Source organism: Suricata suricatta, chromosome 7 (assembly GCF_006229205.1).
Source record: "Suricata suricatta isolate VVHF042 chromosome 7, meerkat_22Aug2017_6uvM2_HiC, whole genome shotgun sequence".
Classification (NCBI taxonomy): Eukaryota; Metazoa; Chordata; class Mammalia; order Carnivora; family Herpestidae; genus Suricata; species Suricata suricatta.
Window position 1 is genome coordinate 87658465 of NC_043706.1, and position 13968 is coordinate 87672432.

Below are 13968 nucleotides of genomic sequence, written 5' to 3' on the forward strand. Positions count from 1 at the left end.
ACACACTTGGCTGACCTATAGTCTCCAGCACCATCCAGAGGCTGAGCTGACACCTCACAACCCAAAGTCTCTACCATATATCACATTGTTAGACGATCCAAAGACTCTTTTATCAGACAGGACAGTCCAAGGGCTTAAAGAGCCAATAACAAAGGCCAGACCTCTCTTTGGCAAGGTTGATTTTTTACTGCCCAATTGTCAAATAGGAAAGTGAATTTAGGACTCTAGAGTTCAAGAAAGAGGTCTGTCAAGAGATATCAATTTGGGAGTTATTGACATATAGATGGAGTATTAATTAGGTTCCTAGCAGGAAGTAGGATTTACTTAGATGCTTGAAGTGAAGAGATTTTGATAGAGACCACTCCTAAGATTGCAGACAGAGTTTGGGGAAAAAAACAGGGCCTGCTCTCTCTCTCTCTCTCTCTCTCTCTCACACACACACACACACACACACAGACACACACACACACACAGACACACACACACACAAAGTGATTTTTGAGTTCCAGAAGAGAAGTTCATTACCAGAAACCTGTGAGAAGGCACACTAATATGTGTCGGCACAGTAGTAAATGATTCATATGCATTAGCTCATTTGATTTTTTTCTGTATGATAATAATTATTATGGTCATATTTTATAGATGAAAAATTAAAATTTGGAAAATTGAAATATCATCTGTAGACATTTAGTAGAAAGTTAATGAGGTAGGATTGATGCAGACTGCTATGCCACAATATGATTCAGAAATCTGGCATCATGATATAACACATATGGATGACTTATGAAAAAGTTTCATATGCGTTTGAAAGGTCTCAGCCTTTCTCCATGATTTACCTGCTAAAGGTTATTCAGTTCTGTCAGTTTATGATTTCCCCACTTAGGCCTTCCTAGGAAGCTTTTGTTTTGCTAGATCAGTATTGTGAGCATTGCAATATGGACTTTACAAATGGGAACAGAGCAAAAGGAATAGAAACATTATGGCCGGATTATCCTGTGGGGAGAAGTCAGAGCAGGGATAAATAAGATTTCCCAGGGAAATAGAAACAGAAGTAAGGTGTGTGTGTGTGTGTGTGTGTGTGTGTGTGTGTGTGTTTGTGTGTGTGTACACGTGTGTATGCACACAGGAGCCTGGTTGTGTGGACACAAACAAATGCACACATACACATGTGTTATGTGTCAAAGCAAGTTTTCAGAATTTGAGGGTATTTAAAAAGAAGAAACAATATAAAATTTTAACAAGTTGCTTTAGACAATAAATTTATATGCTTTCTAAATGTTTTCAGGAGACTGTAAGTGTCTGCTTTCCTGTTTGGATTCTACTTATTTGAATGCTTCATGGTTCATGGTTGAACTCTGGGCCCTGTTTTCATATAGAGAGCATGGTGCCTGAAATGTATGGTCTGCACTGTATTGTATTCCATTCTGAACTATAAAAAGGGTTTGCCATCGATAAAACAATATCATGGATAGGACTTGATGACACTAATTAGGAAGGAGGAGATCTTAATAAAAGGATAACCATTGGTAGACCACTATGCCTACCCCATCACTCAGGTTCAAATGCCTTATGGAAATATGCCCCCAAACCCAGAACTGGTCTCAAAAACATTTTTCACACAATGCCGCAGGTAGCCAGGGACAGTCAGTTGACCTTGACATGTAAATTGAAACTCATTTGCTACTCGGTTTCCAATATATCATGCTAAATGTTTTTACGTGTTTTGAGTTTTGAATATATTAAACTCTAGCAAACTTAAAGGATACAGCAAATTTCAAAAAGAAAGAAGGCATTTCCTCTGTGTAAGCTTATTATTAGGATTTGAAGATTTTCCTCCCAGGAGACCAGCCCTCCAATTTTACTCCCCATGGCTTCCTCTCCCTCTTCCGAGAAGATGAAAACTGCTTTGGAAATTTCTTTTCATCTTCTCTTTCTCTTCACCTTTTTTTTTTTTAGACACCAATTTTCTTTATTTTCTATTTTCCCTGTACTGATGAGCAAATCTACCTCATCTCCAAGGAGAGGAAGGCTGGCAAAAATTTGGAGACAGAATTTTTTTCAATGGCAATCTACTTTTCTTGTCTAAGCCATTTTTAATTTTCTTATTATGATCAGCTCCCTTGTCTATATTTAAAGCATTACCATAGATTGAAAACTCCGTAACTGGTATAGATATTTCATTTAGTTTTCTTTAAAACTCTCTGGAGAGCAAATACAACATTCTAATGGAAAAACAAAACCCCTCCTTGAAATGTTTGGTCTCTCAATGAATTATCTGTTTTCAACTGACAAAAGGAGGGGGGGGGTGATGATGAAACATTGAATGTGGATGAGTCATTCTTGTATAGTCCATTATACAATGCATTTGAAGGGTAGGGGAGAGGTCTGGCCTGCACAAAGACCACATTACCTGAAATGATAAATAGGCCTGATGAGTGAGCCAGGTGGCAAAAATCTAGTTTGTGGTGGCTGCTGAAGTGGATACCTGGGTAAAGGAGGAAACTTGGGACTCTCTTCCTGGGGCTGGAGGAGGATGGGTCTGCAGAGAGGCAACGTGATTGATCTCTTTAAGAAAGTGCCAGCTGGAGTGTGCATAAACGGCTCCTTCTGGATTCTCCTTAAAAGCTGAATTGATGGCACCTTCTGAAATGAGCAACTCAGACCTCTGTCCCCTGTTAGCTTAAGATAAACCTTGATTTCAGTGACTGTAAAATATCTGAAAGTAGAAAAAGGTTGAAAAGAATGTACTTAGTGAAGGAATTAAAGAGAATAGAATGTTAGTCACCTACCAAAATAAAGGGATAATTGCAATGTGGTGCTCTTTTTTTGTTAGAAGATTTTCAGGAACCCATCTGTGCAGATTGTTTCTCTTTTATTATCATTACATCAACTAATTACATTAGGGGGAGAGAGGGCATTTTAATTAAAAGATTGTTTTAAGGAGTTATAATTCTATTCTTTCATTAAATAACTTCACCAAGTGCCAAATTTGTTAAAATATACTATGTTTTTGAAAATTATTGTTTGAAAATTATTTATATTGAACACATTTTCAACACAATAAGTTTCATCCTTTTATTTCATCTCCTAGATGGGTTCTTTTTTATTTCTCTGTTTTGACCAAAGAATCATAGGAAATGACCACATGTAAACCATTCCAATTATTTTAAGATTTTTTTACTTTTTTTCCTGGTTTATTTTACAAAGCTTACATATTGAATATATGATAAATTTCATTAGGGTAATCTTTTCTGAAATTGGAATTTTTAAAAACATGATAATTTGCAAAGGAATATTGGGGAAAGTAGGAAGATCAATAGAGATCCACAGAGGAAAAGACATACCCAGTATTGTAATTAGGCATTCCTACTGTTGAAACCCATTTCCCTTTGGATAAAAACCTCATCCACATACATTAAATTGCAGGGATGCCATTAAATAACTCATTAAATAAAGTGGGTAAATATCCATTCTTTGGATATTTTGAATACATCTTCCTTTTTGTCAACCCTCTCTTATTCTTCCAAGTAACTCTAAATAACAACATTCAGAGATTTGTAATTGCTAGAATATGGAGAAGACAAAGGATCTAGAATGGAAAAACAATATCACAGGATAGAGCAAGGAAGACATAAAAGCCAAGAAAGAAGTCTAAGCACCTGGTACTGGAGATGGTGAAAAAGTCATGTTTCTACTCTCAGTATTCAAACAACTCTCTAGATTTCTGTCCTCTGATTGGAACACTGAACTACTTTTATTCCAAAAACTGAATGTGTAAAGCTTTATAGAAATAACTTTTGTGTTTAAAAAATGCTAAAGTCAAAGGATAGCTCGTGCAGTTCAAGGCTACATAAATACAATTATTGCAATCATTATATTTACCCATGAAACAGTGTTTTACACATAGTAGACAGTAGTGCAGTAAATATACACTGAATGAATGAATAAAAGCAACACTTCACTCTAACTCTTAAGTAGGAGATGGCAGTTCTTACTAGCAGCAGTTGTTTTTATTTATTTATTTTTATTTTAGCTCTTCAGTATTATTCCTCAGGAAAGCTGGCAAAGTGAAATCCGTTACATTAATGCCAGTAGGGATATACATGTGTGACGAGAATAAGTAAACATTTATTGTACCTGATGGTTCAATGGACCATCCACATGAGCTCTTAAGAGGCTTGAAAATACTTGCCCATATTTTACTTAGGGTGAACTCTGCAAATACTATTTGTGGATTTTAATCCTTCAGAACATTTCTATATTTTTAGTCACTTGAGATTTTTCAATTCAAAACTGTTGGATGAATCTATAACTATGTAGCTCCTTTTTCTTAGGTAATGGTAATCTATTAAATTTTTTATTAAGATTTGATATTAGGTTTTCAGTCAAAATTAGTGCCAAAATAACTTATTAGAACAGATGTAATAACCAGCACTTTTTTAAAAAAATTACTATAATCTTCTTAATCTTTGCCAAAATAACAACATTGACAACTCACACTTTTTGAACGCTTAATATGTGACAGTTCCTTTTTTGGTGTTTTGTATATTAATACATATGTGATTTTATCGTATTATGGAGAAGACGAAGGCAAAGCAGAAAGAGATATAATGTCTTGCACAAAGTCATACAGAACGTATATTTTTGAACTAAGATTCCAGTCAACACCCAGGCTATTTCTACTATGATAGACTAAATCCCCCAAATTTATATTTGACTTGGATAAAATCTTGTGAGATAAGTAAGCCAAGGATAGCTTTTTTTTCCCCCCTATTCAGCAAAAGTTGTTATTAGGTCATTCTGCATTTCTATATTTTATGAGAATAATGGAAAATCCAAGCTAGGAAAAATTTAGAGATAATCCAATTAGTAATTCTTAGACTTTTTGGTTTTTGTATCATCTTACATTCTTAATAAAAATTAAATATTTCTAAAACCATTTGTAAGATTTTCATAAGTTTCTTTAATATTTGACTTAGTGGAAGGAAGCTGGGATTTTCATATCTGTTTTCTAATTCAATCTGCTGTGACATCATCTGTCTCTCCTAACCTCTACTAGAACAGTCCATTGCCAATGTGGGAGAGAATGAACACAAAAAAGCTTTATTATTATTATTTTATTATGTATGATTATTAAAATAGCTGCACCTCCAGGACACCCCCACCGCTGAAAGAGTGCAGGCATGTGTGGACCTTGCTTTGAAAACTGCTGATCTAGATAAAACTCATTTAATATGCGTGGAAACTAAAGTGTCCCATCGGATCTGTTCCTGAATGCAACTCTCATGAGTTAGGAAGGGACTGATACTTTCCTACAAGGATATTAGATGTGATTAGGATGGGCACTAAGCTATACTATGGAAATACATGGAGATGATTTTGAGGGGATCTCTTTTTACCTCCCTCCTGCTTCTAATAATGGCACAACAATCTACCCCCACCTCCCTAGTAGAACTGTCCTTGCCTGGGGGATCAGTGATGTAGCCAATTTAATAAACATTTTCTTCAAGTGTTTACTATTATTTCTTTCTTTACTACCAATCCTAGTCATGGCTGGTCACTCCCCTTATTTTGAACCCTCAGTTGACCTGATCCTCCCATGATCTCAAGCTCAGTGGAAGCACTCTCCCCACCTAGCTGCCCAAGCCAGAAATCTGGGAAACTTCCCCGACTCAGTGTTCTCCCTCACCAAGTACTATCAATACTTTTTAAAAAAATCTCTTTCTGGCACATCCTCTTCTTTCTCCCCATACCATCTTGTCCTAATACACACATCTTTGCACTTTCTAGCCTGCATTATTACAACCAACTTTCAACTCTTTATTCCTCCAGTTTTAACTTTTCTGATCTATCCTCTCTACTGAAAATGTGAGCAATTCTTTTGAAATGCAGATTCCAGGTGGGCACTCTTTACCACCCTTAAGAACTCAACTCTAAAATAATTTACATGGGCTTCTTAAGCAGCCTCATCCTCCCTTAAATTATACTTCCACTCTTCTTCCTTGTTTCTTGAGATTCTTTGCTCATGGTCTCTCACTCACTCTCCTGCCAGTATGAAAATTGTTTTTGTTTTTTTTCTTCTATCTATTCCTAGCACTCTTACTCTTTTTAGTCAGGTAGTAACTTAGATGTCACCCTCTTGGAGTAATTACTGTAAGCACTCTTGTTATATTTCAAATATTTGTTTTCACCGTTGTTTAACTCAAGTTAACATCTTTACTCATTATATGCACATTAATTCTCTAGACTGAATTGTATTATGTTTAATTGGTGCATTTAATATCAATTAATTATGTAATATTTATTTTAATATAGTTAGTAAACATTTAAATTTATAAAACAAAATAAGACAGGTGTATACTATGTAATTTATGCAACAATTATTGGTAGAATTTTAAATGGCAAATTCAAAAATAACTTATGATAAAGTAAATTTTAAGGGATAATATTTTAAAGGCAAAAGATACTAGATATATTTGTAAATTTACATATTTTTACATTGTATGTTTCATTTGAGGATGAAAATAATGAAAATGAGTCATGTTAATTTTTTTAACTATGTTGTAACATACTAAAATGTATATAGCATTACATGTATAAGACCTATTCATTTAAAAACTGAATGAAAAAATTCCTTGAATTAGACTACTCTCTGGATCATATATTATTTTAATACACAGATTTTGCTTTTACTCACAATAAGATATTTTTATTCCTGTTATTCTAGTTTCCAAATAGAGTAAAATAACACACACACATACTCACAGAAAGCAAGTCCCAGATTAGTTATTTGCAAATATATTTCTTTATTATTGTTTGTCATACTAATATTTATGAAGGTAGTTCTTCAGGGAAGATAGAAATAAAGTAAAACACAGAGATGAAATGGGAGAAAAGGTAAATAAGAAAGAAGAATAGTAGGAGGAGACAAGAATATTGCTTCATTTGTTCCAAGATAGAATAGAACGGGAAGACCCTTTTTTTCTTATCACACTTTTTAATATGTCGGGTCTTTTATATGAGTTCTTGAAGGAGTTTCATTAGTTGAAGTTCATATGAAAAAATAAATTTGATGCCATGTCTCTGTTATATAAAAATGCCTAATAGTTCTATGACCTATTGAACATGTGTCTATTAATTTGAAATATTTTTGAAACATATAATCAAGAGCTACCTCTCTAGGAAATATTTGCTTTACTAATAATGTTTGGTTATATTTATTCCTGGAGTTAACATTATGTCTAACAAACAATACACAAATGTTTTCTTTCTTTCTAAGTAATTTAATTATGGTACAGGCTACTACTTAGAGTTTATTTTATTAAATAAAGTTATTTTACTCTTACATATGTACTAGATTACTAGACTATTACTTGTAAACAAAACCAAAAAGTAACCATAGTTTCTAACACTGGAGAATAATCACATAAATTATGTGCACTATAAAATATAGTGTTAAGTGGACCAACTAGAACAATAGTCACTGACTTACAATAACCTTTATGACATAGTCACAAACTACTATTAATGTACAAAAGAAAACTCTATGTATATCTATGCAAATGCATATAAAATGTATGGAAGAAGAATACTCATAAGCTATTAACTGTGACAACCTTGTGGGAGCAGAATTGGGGTACAAAGGGAGATGATTTATATTTTGCTGTATATCTTTTTATTTATTGAAATTATTTGCATCAACTTAAGTATCTTATGTATAGGTTTCATAATTTGAAAAATACTTTGAAGAATTTGAGAAATGTTCACTTTAACAAAAATAACAGGATCTGAAGTTAGGAAGTAGGAATTTCAATGGTTCCCCCATGAAAAATGCACATATACATGGTCAAGAAAATCAGGCTTCGTAGTGAGTAGGTTCTGTGATTCTATGACCTATTCTGTTTTTTCTCTAATATTCTTTTTTCCCTTTTTCATTAAAGGTCTCATTCGTTTGCAGGAGCTCATCAAAGCTCCATCACGGTACAATCTGCGGCTTAAAATCCGTCAACTACCTGCTGATACAAAGGATGCAAAACCCTTACTAAAGGAAATGAAAAGAGGCAAAGAGTTCCATGTAATCTTTGACTGTAGCCATGAAATGGCAGCAGGCATCTTGAAACAGGTAATCTTTAACTTACTTAAGTTCTTGGTTTCTTTATTAAATTTACATTTAACGCATAATCTTTTTCTTTTTTTTAATTAAAGTGTTATTGTCACAAAGTTAAAATGAGCCATAGAAGTCAACTTGATGTAATTTTCTGGTGGAAAAATCTGACATTTGCTTTTAATTAATTTTCTTTAAGAAAAAGTAATGTAAATGTTGATGATCTTCAAAACACATTGTTTGAAGTTCTGAGGTTACTTTCAAATGGCTACAATGCTATTTGTTAGTGTGAATATTGGTTATTGTGATAGATATTTCAGTTTTGTACTAAAATGAAGGAATAAACTGAGAGTCAATGATTGAGCTGCTCAACCATTAAAATCAAACAGTTGAAAAAAAAGAAAAAAATATATTTGCTATTTAGCTGGCTTCTTCTAGGAGATCCCTTACACATCCCTTATTTAATCAGCACCATATCCACATTTAGTGGAAACTATCTCCACCTTACAGATGAAGAAACTGAGTCTTAGAAAGATTGAATAGCTTGCCCAATGCCCAGCAGCAAGGAACGAACAGAGGGATTAATATCTCACCTAGTGATGTTAAGTATTCATTCCAGAATAAAGCATTGCTAACTCAAAGGATAATACTAAATTAATCAAATGAAATAATTCTTAGCAGTAGAACCTTTTAACATTATTTTTGTACTATTCCAACCTAACAGTATACTGGAAAACAGCAATTATTATTTTTCCATATATTACAAATGAGAAAAGAGACTGATATTGGAGGTTAAATGGCTAGTATGAGCCCATGTACTTACTATGTAGTAAAGTCTAGATCTGGAGTCAAGTCTTTGGATTTTGTTTTTTAAGCTCTTTTATATACACTGGCTGATATCACAGTGGCTTGGGATTAGTAAACTGTCCTGAAACTTCTCATGTATAAGATAAAATATTGCTATTGGAGAGTTATGCAGATTCAGATGTCAAATTATATTCCATAAAATATAACTATCAACAGTAAATGCCTATTATAACATGGATAGTTCATTAAGCAGATGGTTGTCCAATCTTCCAATATGAATGTTGGTTTCACTACAATAAAATATTTAATTGGATTTGGAAAATTTCTCCAGTGTTATATTTGAGTAGTTAAGTATATGAGATTTGGGTGTGCCTTTGCTTGTTGTTTTTTGTTTTGGTTTGGTTTTGGCAGTGAATAAAGTAAGCAGTGAAATGCAGAGTAGGAATTTGTTTTCATATAATACCAAAAATAATTCTTGTTCACACTTAGAATATACCAGCTTGGAAAGGAGACCTTTCCTTTATGCCCAGAGTGAGTAGTATTCTATGATTCGTCGTAACAGAGCTTTCTCTAGGCTTCCAGAATGTATGTAAATGATCAGTTCTCTTGTCTCTAGAGTAACTGACTCATTTTGCTGTCAACTTTAATAATAGAATTGCCATTCTGCCTTCTATTTGATAAACCCATTATAATTGGTTTCTTATATGTAACCTGCTCTGTTTGTAAAATAAAAACAAAATTAAGATAATATTTAAAATATATACAGCAGAAAAAGTTACATAATTTTAGCAGGATTAGTAGATGAAAAGTCAGAACACAGGCAAAATGACTATATGAGTGTTAAGATGAAATCAGAGTAACACTATTACACAGAATGCGTGTGTTCAGAATCTGTAACACTAATAGACCACATGTATGATGTTTGGTTTTCACCTTACCTTCTCCCAGAGACCATTTGTTCTACATTTGGATATCAGTTATTCTAGAAACCAATTCAAGAGGAAAGGAAACAGCTTCCTTATAAATGAAGCAACACATTTAATAAGACTCTTTTATGATTTATAAAATTTTTCTGAGATTTCTTAACATTGGTTAAAGAGAGAAGTCCAAAGATCTGGTATAAGAGTTGGAGAGCAGGCATAGATGGGCTGCCTTGTCTGGCTTAATCTAAGAACCACTATTAGGATTATCTAGAAATATGTATAAGTTTATCAAGTTAGCCTTATTTGTTTCATTGTTTTATTTTAACAAGTGAGCTTTTCCTAAATATTGGGCAAAAGAGAATTTGAAGTTTTCTTCTCTGAATGCTTTAAAAGTGACTGAAGCTTGGAGCTGGCTATTTGAGTCCACTAATTTAAATGCTTTAATTACAAAAGATTCTGCCTCCATCCAAATTTGTCAAAGAGAATCCCTTATGGCAGAACCAAGATGATCTGCAATTAAGATCACAAGGTCATTCTATCACAGAGAGAAAGTATTAATCAAGACTTTAAAATCTAGATTAGAGAGTGTGAAAATTTTTAGGCTGGAAAAATGTGAAAGTAGATGCAAATAAACTCCCACAGCAAGAAGAAGTAAAATTAAATTAAATTTTAAGAAGTATGTCTAAAACCTACCTCTTCAATTGTTAACTTTGAGTGATGTAATTTCTGGGTACAACCTAAAGGATAAACTGATTGCGTATTATTTGCCTAGATGTGTTAATTTGTTAAATGGCATTGTTAACACTATTCTAGTTAAACCTTGGGAATTTCTAATAATATTTTGATTTTGGAAAATCTGTGGTATTTCTTTCCAGGAGGGATAGCATAGTACAACCAATTTTTCAATTGTGGCTGTAAGGACTCAGGTCTGAACCAAACTGACTCTATAATCATTAGACAATAGAAGGGCACACGTTGCCCAAGGCAGGAGGGACCACCCTGGTAACACCCAATCAGGAAAGGCCAGCTAACGCCCTTAACTTTTCTAAGGGCAGGCCTAGAAGGCTAGCTACGCCCTATGAGGGTCCTGGGCCCACTCTGTGATTGGTCAATACTATAAATGTTGTGATCGGTCCCGCCAAAAGTAACGAGTACTCTAGGCAATGTGAATGGTTAAACCTGCTGTCAATAATAGTGTATAATAATGATTGGATCACTATACCTGTGTCACAATTTCCTGTAACTCCCCCTTCCCAAGCCCATACAGGCCCTACCCACCTTTGTTCGGGGCTCTCAGCATGAATCCACTGCACTGGTAAAGTCTGTGAGCTCGAGCTTAGGCTCGACCAGCCTAAGCCCGTAATAAAACCGCCCTTTGCTTTTGCATGTGTGACTCGGTCTCCCTGGTGGTCTCTGGGTATAATAGTGGCCATTCTCATTTATACATAAAGAGATACTAATTTTAATATATTAATGTGGTTTGAAGTGTCCATATAGTTCATTCAAAAACAGTGGCAAGGGTGCCTGGATGGCTCAATTGGTTGAGCATCTGACCGGCTCAGGTGGTGATCTCACAGTTTATGAGTTCAAGCCCTGCATCTTGCTCTCTGCTGTTAGTGTAAAGCCCACTTCAGATCTTCCATCTTGCCCTTGACTTCACCTCTCTCTGCCCCTCCCCAGTTTGTTCTTTCTTTTTCTCTCTGTCTCTCTCTAGTTTTTGGTGTCTATATGTTGTATCTTTCCCGATTGAACGGGGGCTCCAAATGTGGACTCATGGGTGGAAGCCAGTGGTGCAGGCAGTGAAGAGAATTCATGTACAGAAGAACAAAGGAGATAGGAGTTTATTGAATACACCACAAGGCAGTGGGAGGCTGGACAGAAAAGGAGAGGCTGTCTGACAAGAGGAAATAGGTGGGGGCTATTTTTAGAGAGAAGGTGAGGAGGTATGGTGACCTGGAATTTTCCCTTTTTTTGGAAAGGGAAAATTAGATAGGGCCTGGGAATATTTTGAGGTGGGATGCCTGATGAGCCTGTTTGCATTCAGCCAGGTGGTCACTTTGGGCCTCCTTGGCTTCATCAAGTTCCCATTGCTCAAGCCTGTTGTCTAAAAGCAGTCTCTACAAAGTTGTTTTTTTAATTCCACTGGAAATTAATAACTTATCTTTGAAGAGAATAACCCTGTTGTCTTTTTTTTTTTTTGGTTACTTTTTTTCGGTATTCAGCCAAAAGTAACTAACCTCTTCTATTTAGACCACACATCATAGTCCATAGTGATTCTTATTTTCAGAACAAATGGCTGAAGGAAGGTAAATGAAAGGCATAAACAGTCCTCAGTTACCTCATACAAATTTCTTCTCACAATGATGAAGAAACCTGTAGCTAGTGCAGAATACCCATGTCAGAAGCAAACCACTCTCCCGTCGCCATCTCCTTAATCCCTTCCATTCCTACCTCTAAGACACAATTTTCAGTACTGGCTTGAGATGATGCCCAGGTTTTCAAACTATTTAGGTAAAAACAGTCTATGGCCATACTACCCTGAACACGCCTGATCTCATCTGTTCTCCAACTATCAAAGTAAAAACAGGCAAGAAGTTTAAATTATGTAGATCCTACTATGGGATCTACATCTTTGGGAATATAAGATATACCATTTTATAAAACGGCATATTATGCCCTGTATCCAAACTCCAAGAATTAGAGACCTAGAGTTCATGTTTACTCACTATCTCAATTTTTGGGGCCAATTTATCCATTGCTATTGTGTTGTACTTTCCTAAATTGTAAAATAAGTATAATAATAGCACCTACCTCATAAGATTTTTAATGAGGCTATCAGGAAGCAAGAATTTCTTCCTCTTCAAGGGTCCTTCTAGCTGGACTAAGAATCAAATTGATATGAGAGAGATTAACAGGAGAAAAACAAATTTAATGGTGTATATATAGGGAATCCATACAGATGTGGAAATTCCAAAATAAGTTGGGCAAAATGAGATATGTGTATGTATAGGTCCTGCTGAACTAAGGAGAAGGGGAACCTTAGAGGAAAGGAATGTAATTCACAGGGCAATAAGAAGAGCAGATGTTTGATAAGTAGATATTTGCCGTGCCATACTGATGGAACACTCATATAAAATTTATCTCTGCTAATAACCCTTATTCTAGGAAAGAGTCCCAGTTTAAATTTTTTTATGTCATTAAAGGATGGGATTTTTAAAATTTTTTTTATTTACTTTTGAGAGACAGAGTAAGACAGAGTGTGTGGGGGGGAGGGGCAGAAAGATGGGAGACACAGAATCTGAAGCAGGGTCCAGGCTCTGAGCTGTCAGCACAGAGCCTGATGCAGTGCTCAAACCCATGAACCTTGAGATCCTGACCTGAGCTGAAGTCAGTGCTCAACAGACTGAGCCACACAGGTGCCCCCAAAATATTTTTTTCTTAACTGAATAGTTCACTTTTACACATGTACAAATTTTATTTTAGCTAACTGGGTAACACCTATCTATGAGCATAGAATACCCAGGGTGTAGCTGGGACAGCTACTTAGCAAACTAATTTGTGCAGTTAGTATTTTATGGAAGAGTATTAGATGCACCTGAGGATACTTGTTTCTAAGAGCTCTTCATTCAGTTCAAAAATGCTTCATTTTTCAATTACCATCACCAACTACTGTTCATTGATACATAGCTATTTCAAAAAGTGTTCTCCTTTTCAAAGGAGAAATTGACAGTTCTGTGACTGGAAGTTCTAATCTAAAAGTCCTTATTTTAAGATTGATGGTCTAAAATTGGCAAAGACTATAGAAGTATGAAAAAAAACAGTAATTTGAAACTGGTCTGTTAGTAAAAGTAAAAACATTTCTTTATCTGTACTTTTTGAAGAACAGTGGCGATTTACAGGTGTTTTCTTAATCCTAAGGAAAGTCTACAAAGTACTTTAAAAATCCAATTGGCATTGCACTTTGCTATAATTTTTTTCCTAATTGAGTAATAGTGTCCATCAAAATAAAATGGTGTCCCTCCTTAGGATATTTGTAGTGGAGACATTACAAATATAATAAACTAAGTTGTGCTAATTTCAGGTTTGTTTCAAATTTAATGCCTCCTTTAATATGTAAAGCCGTAAGTTTACAAT

At 34.8% G+C, this 13968-nt stretch overlaps 1 protein-coding gene across 3 annotated transcripts in view; it reads left to right on the forward strand.

Moving 5' to 3' along the window:
- GRIK2 (glutamate ionotropic receptor kainate type subunit 2) overlaps positions 1-13968 on the forward strand; it is a 622100-nt gene that overhangs the window by 262642 nt on the left and 345490 nt on the right. For all 3 annotated transcript variants that reach the window (XM_029945013.1, XM_029945011.1, XM_029945012.1), the window contains one exon: positions 7941-8122. In XM_029945013.1, coding sequence (XP_029800873.1) covers positions 7941-8122 — 182 coding nt within the window. The remainder of the gene's footprint in view (positions 1-7940; positions 8123-13968) is intronic.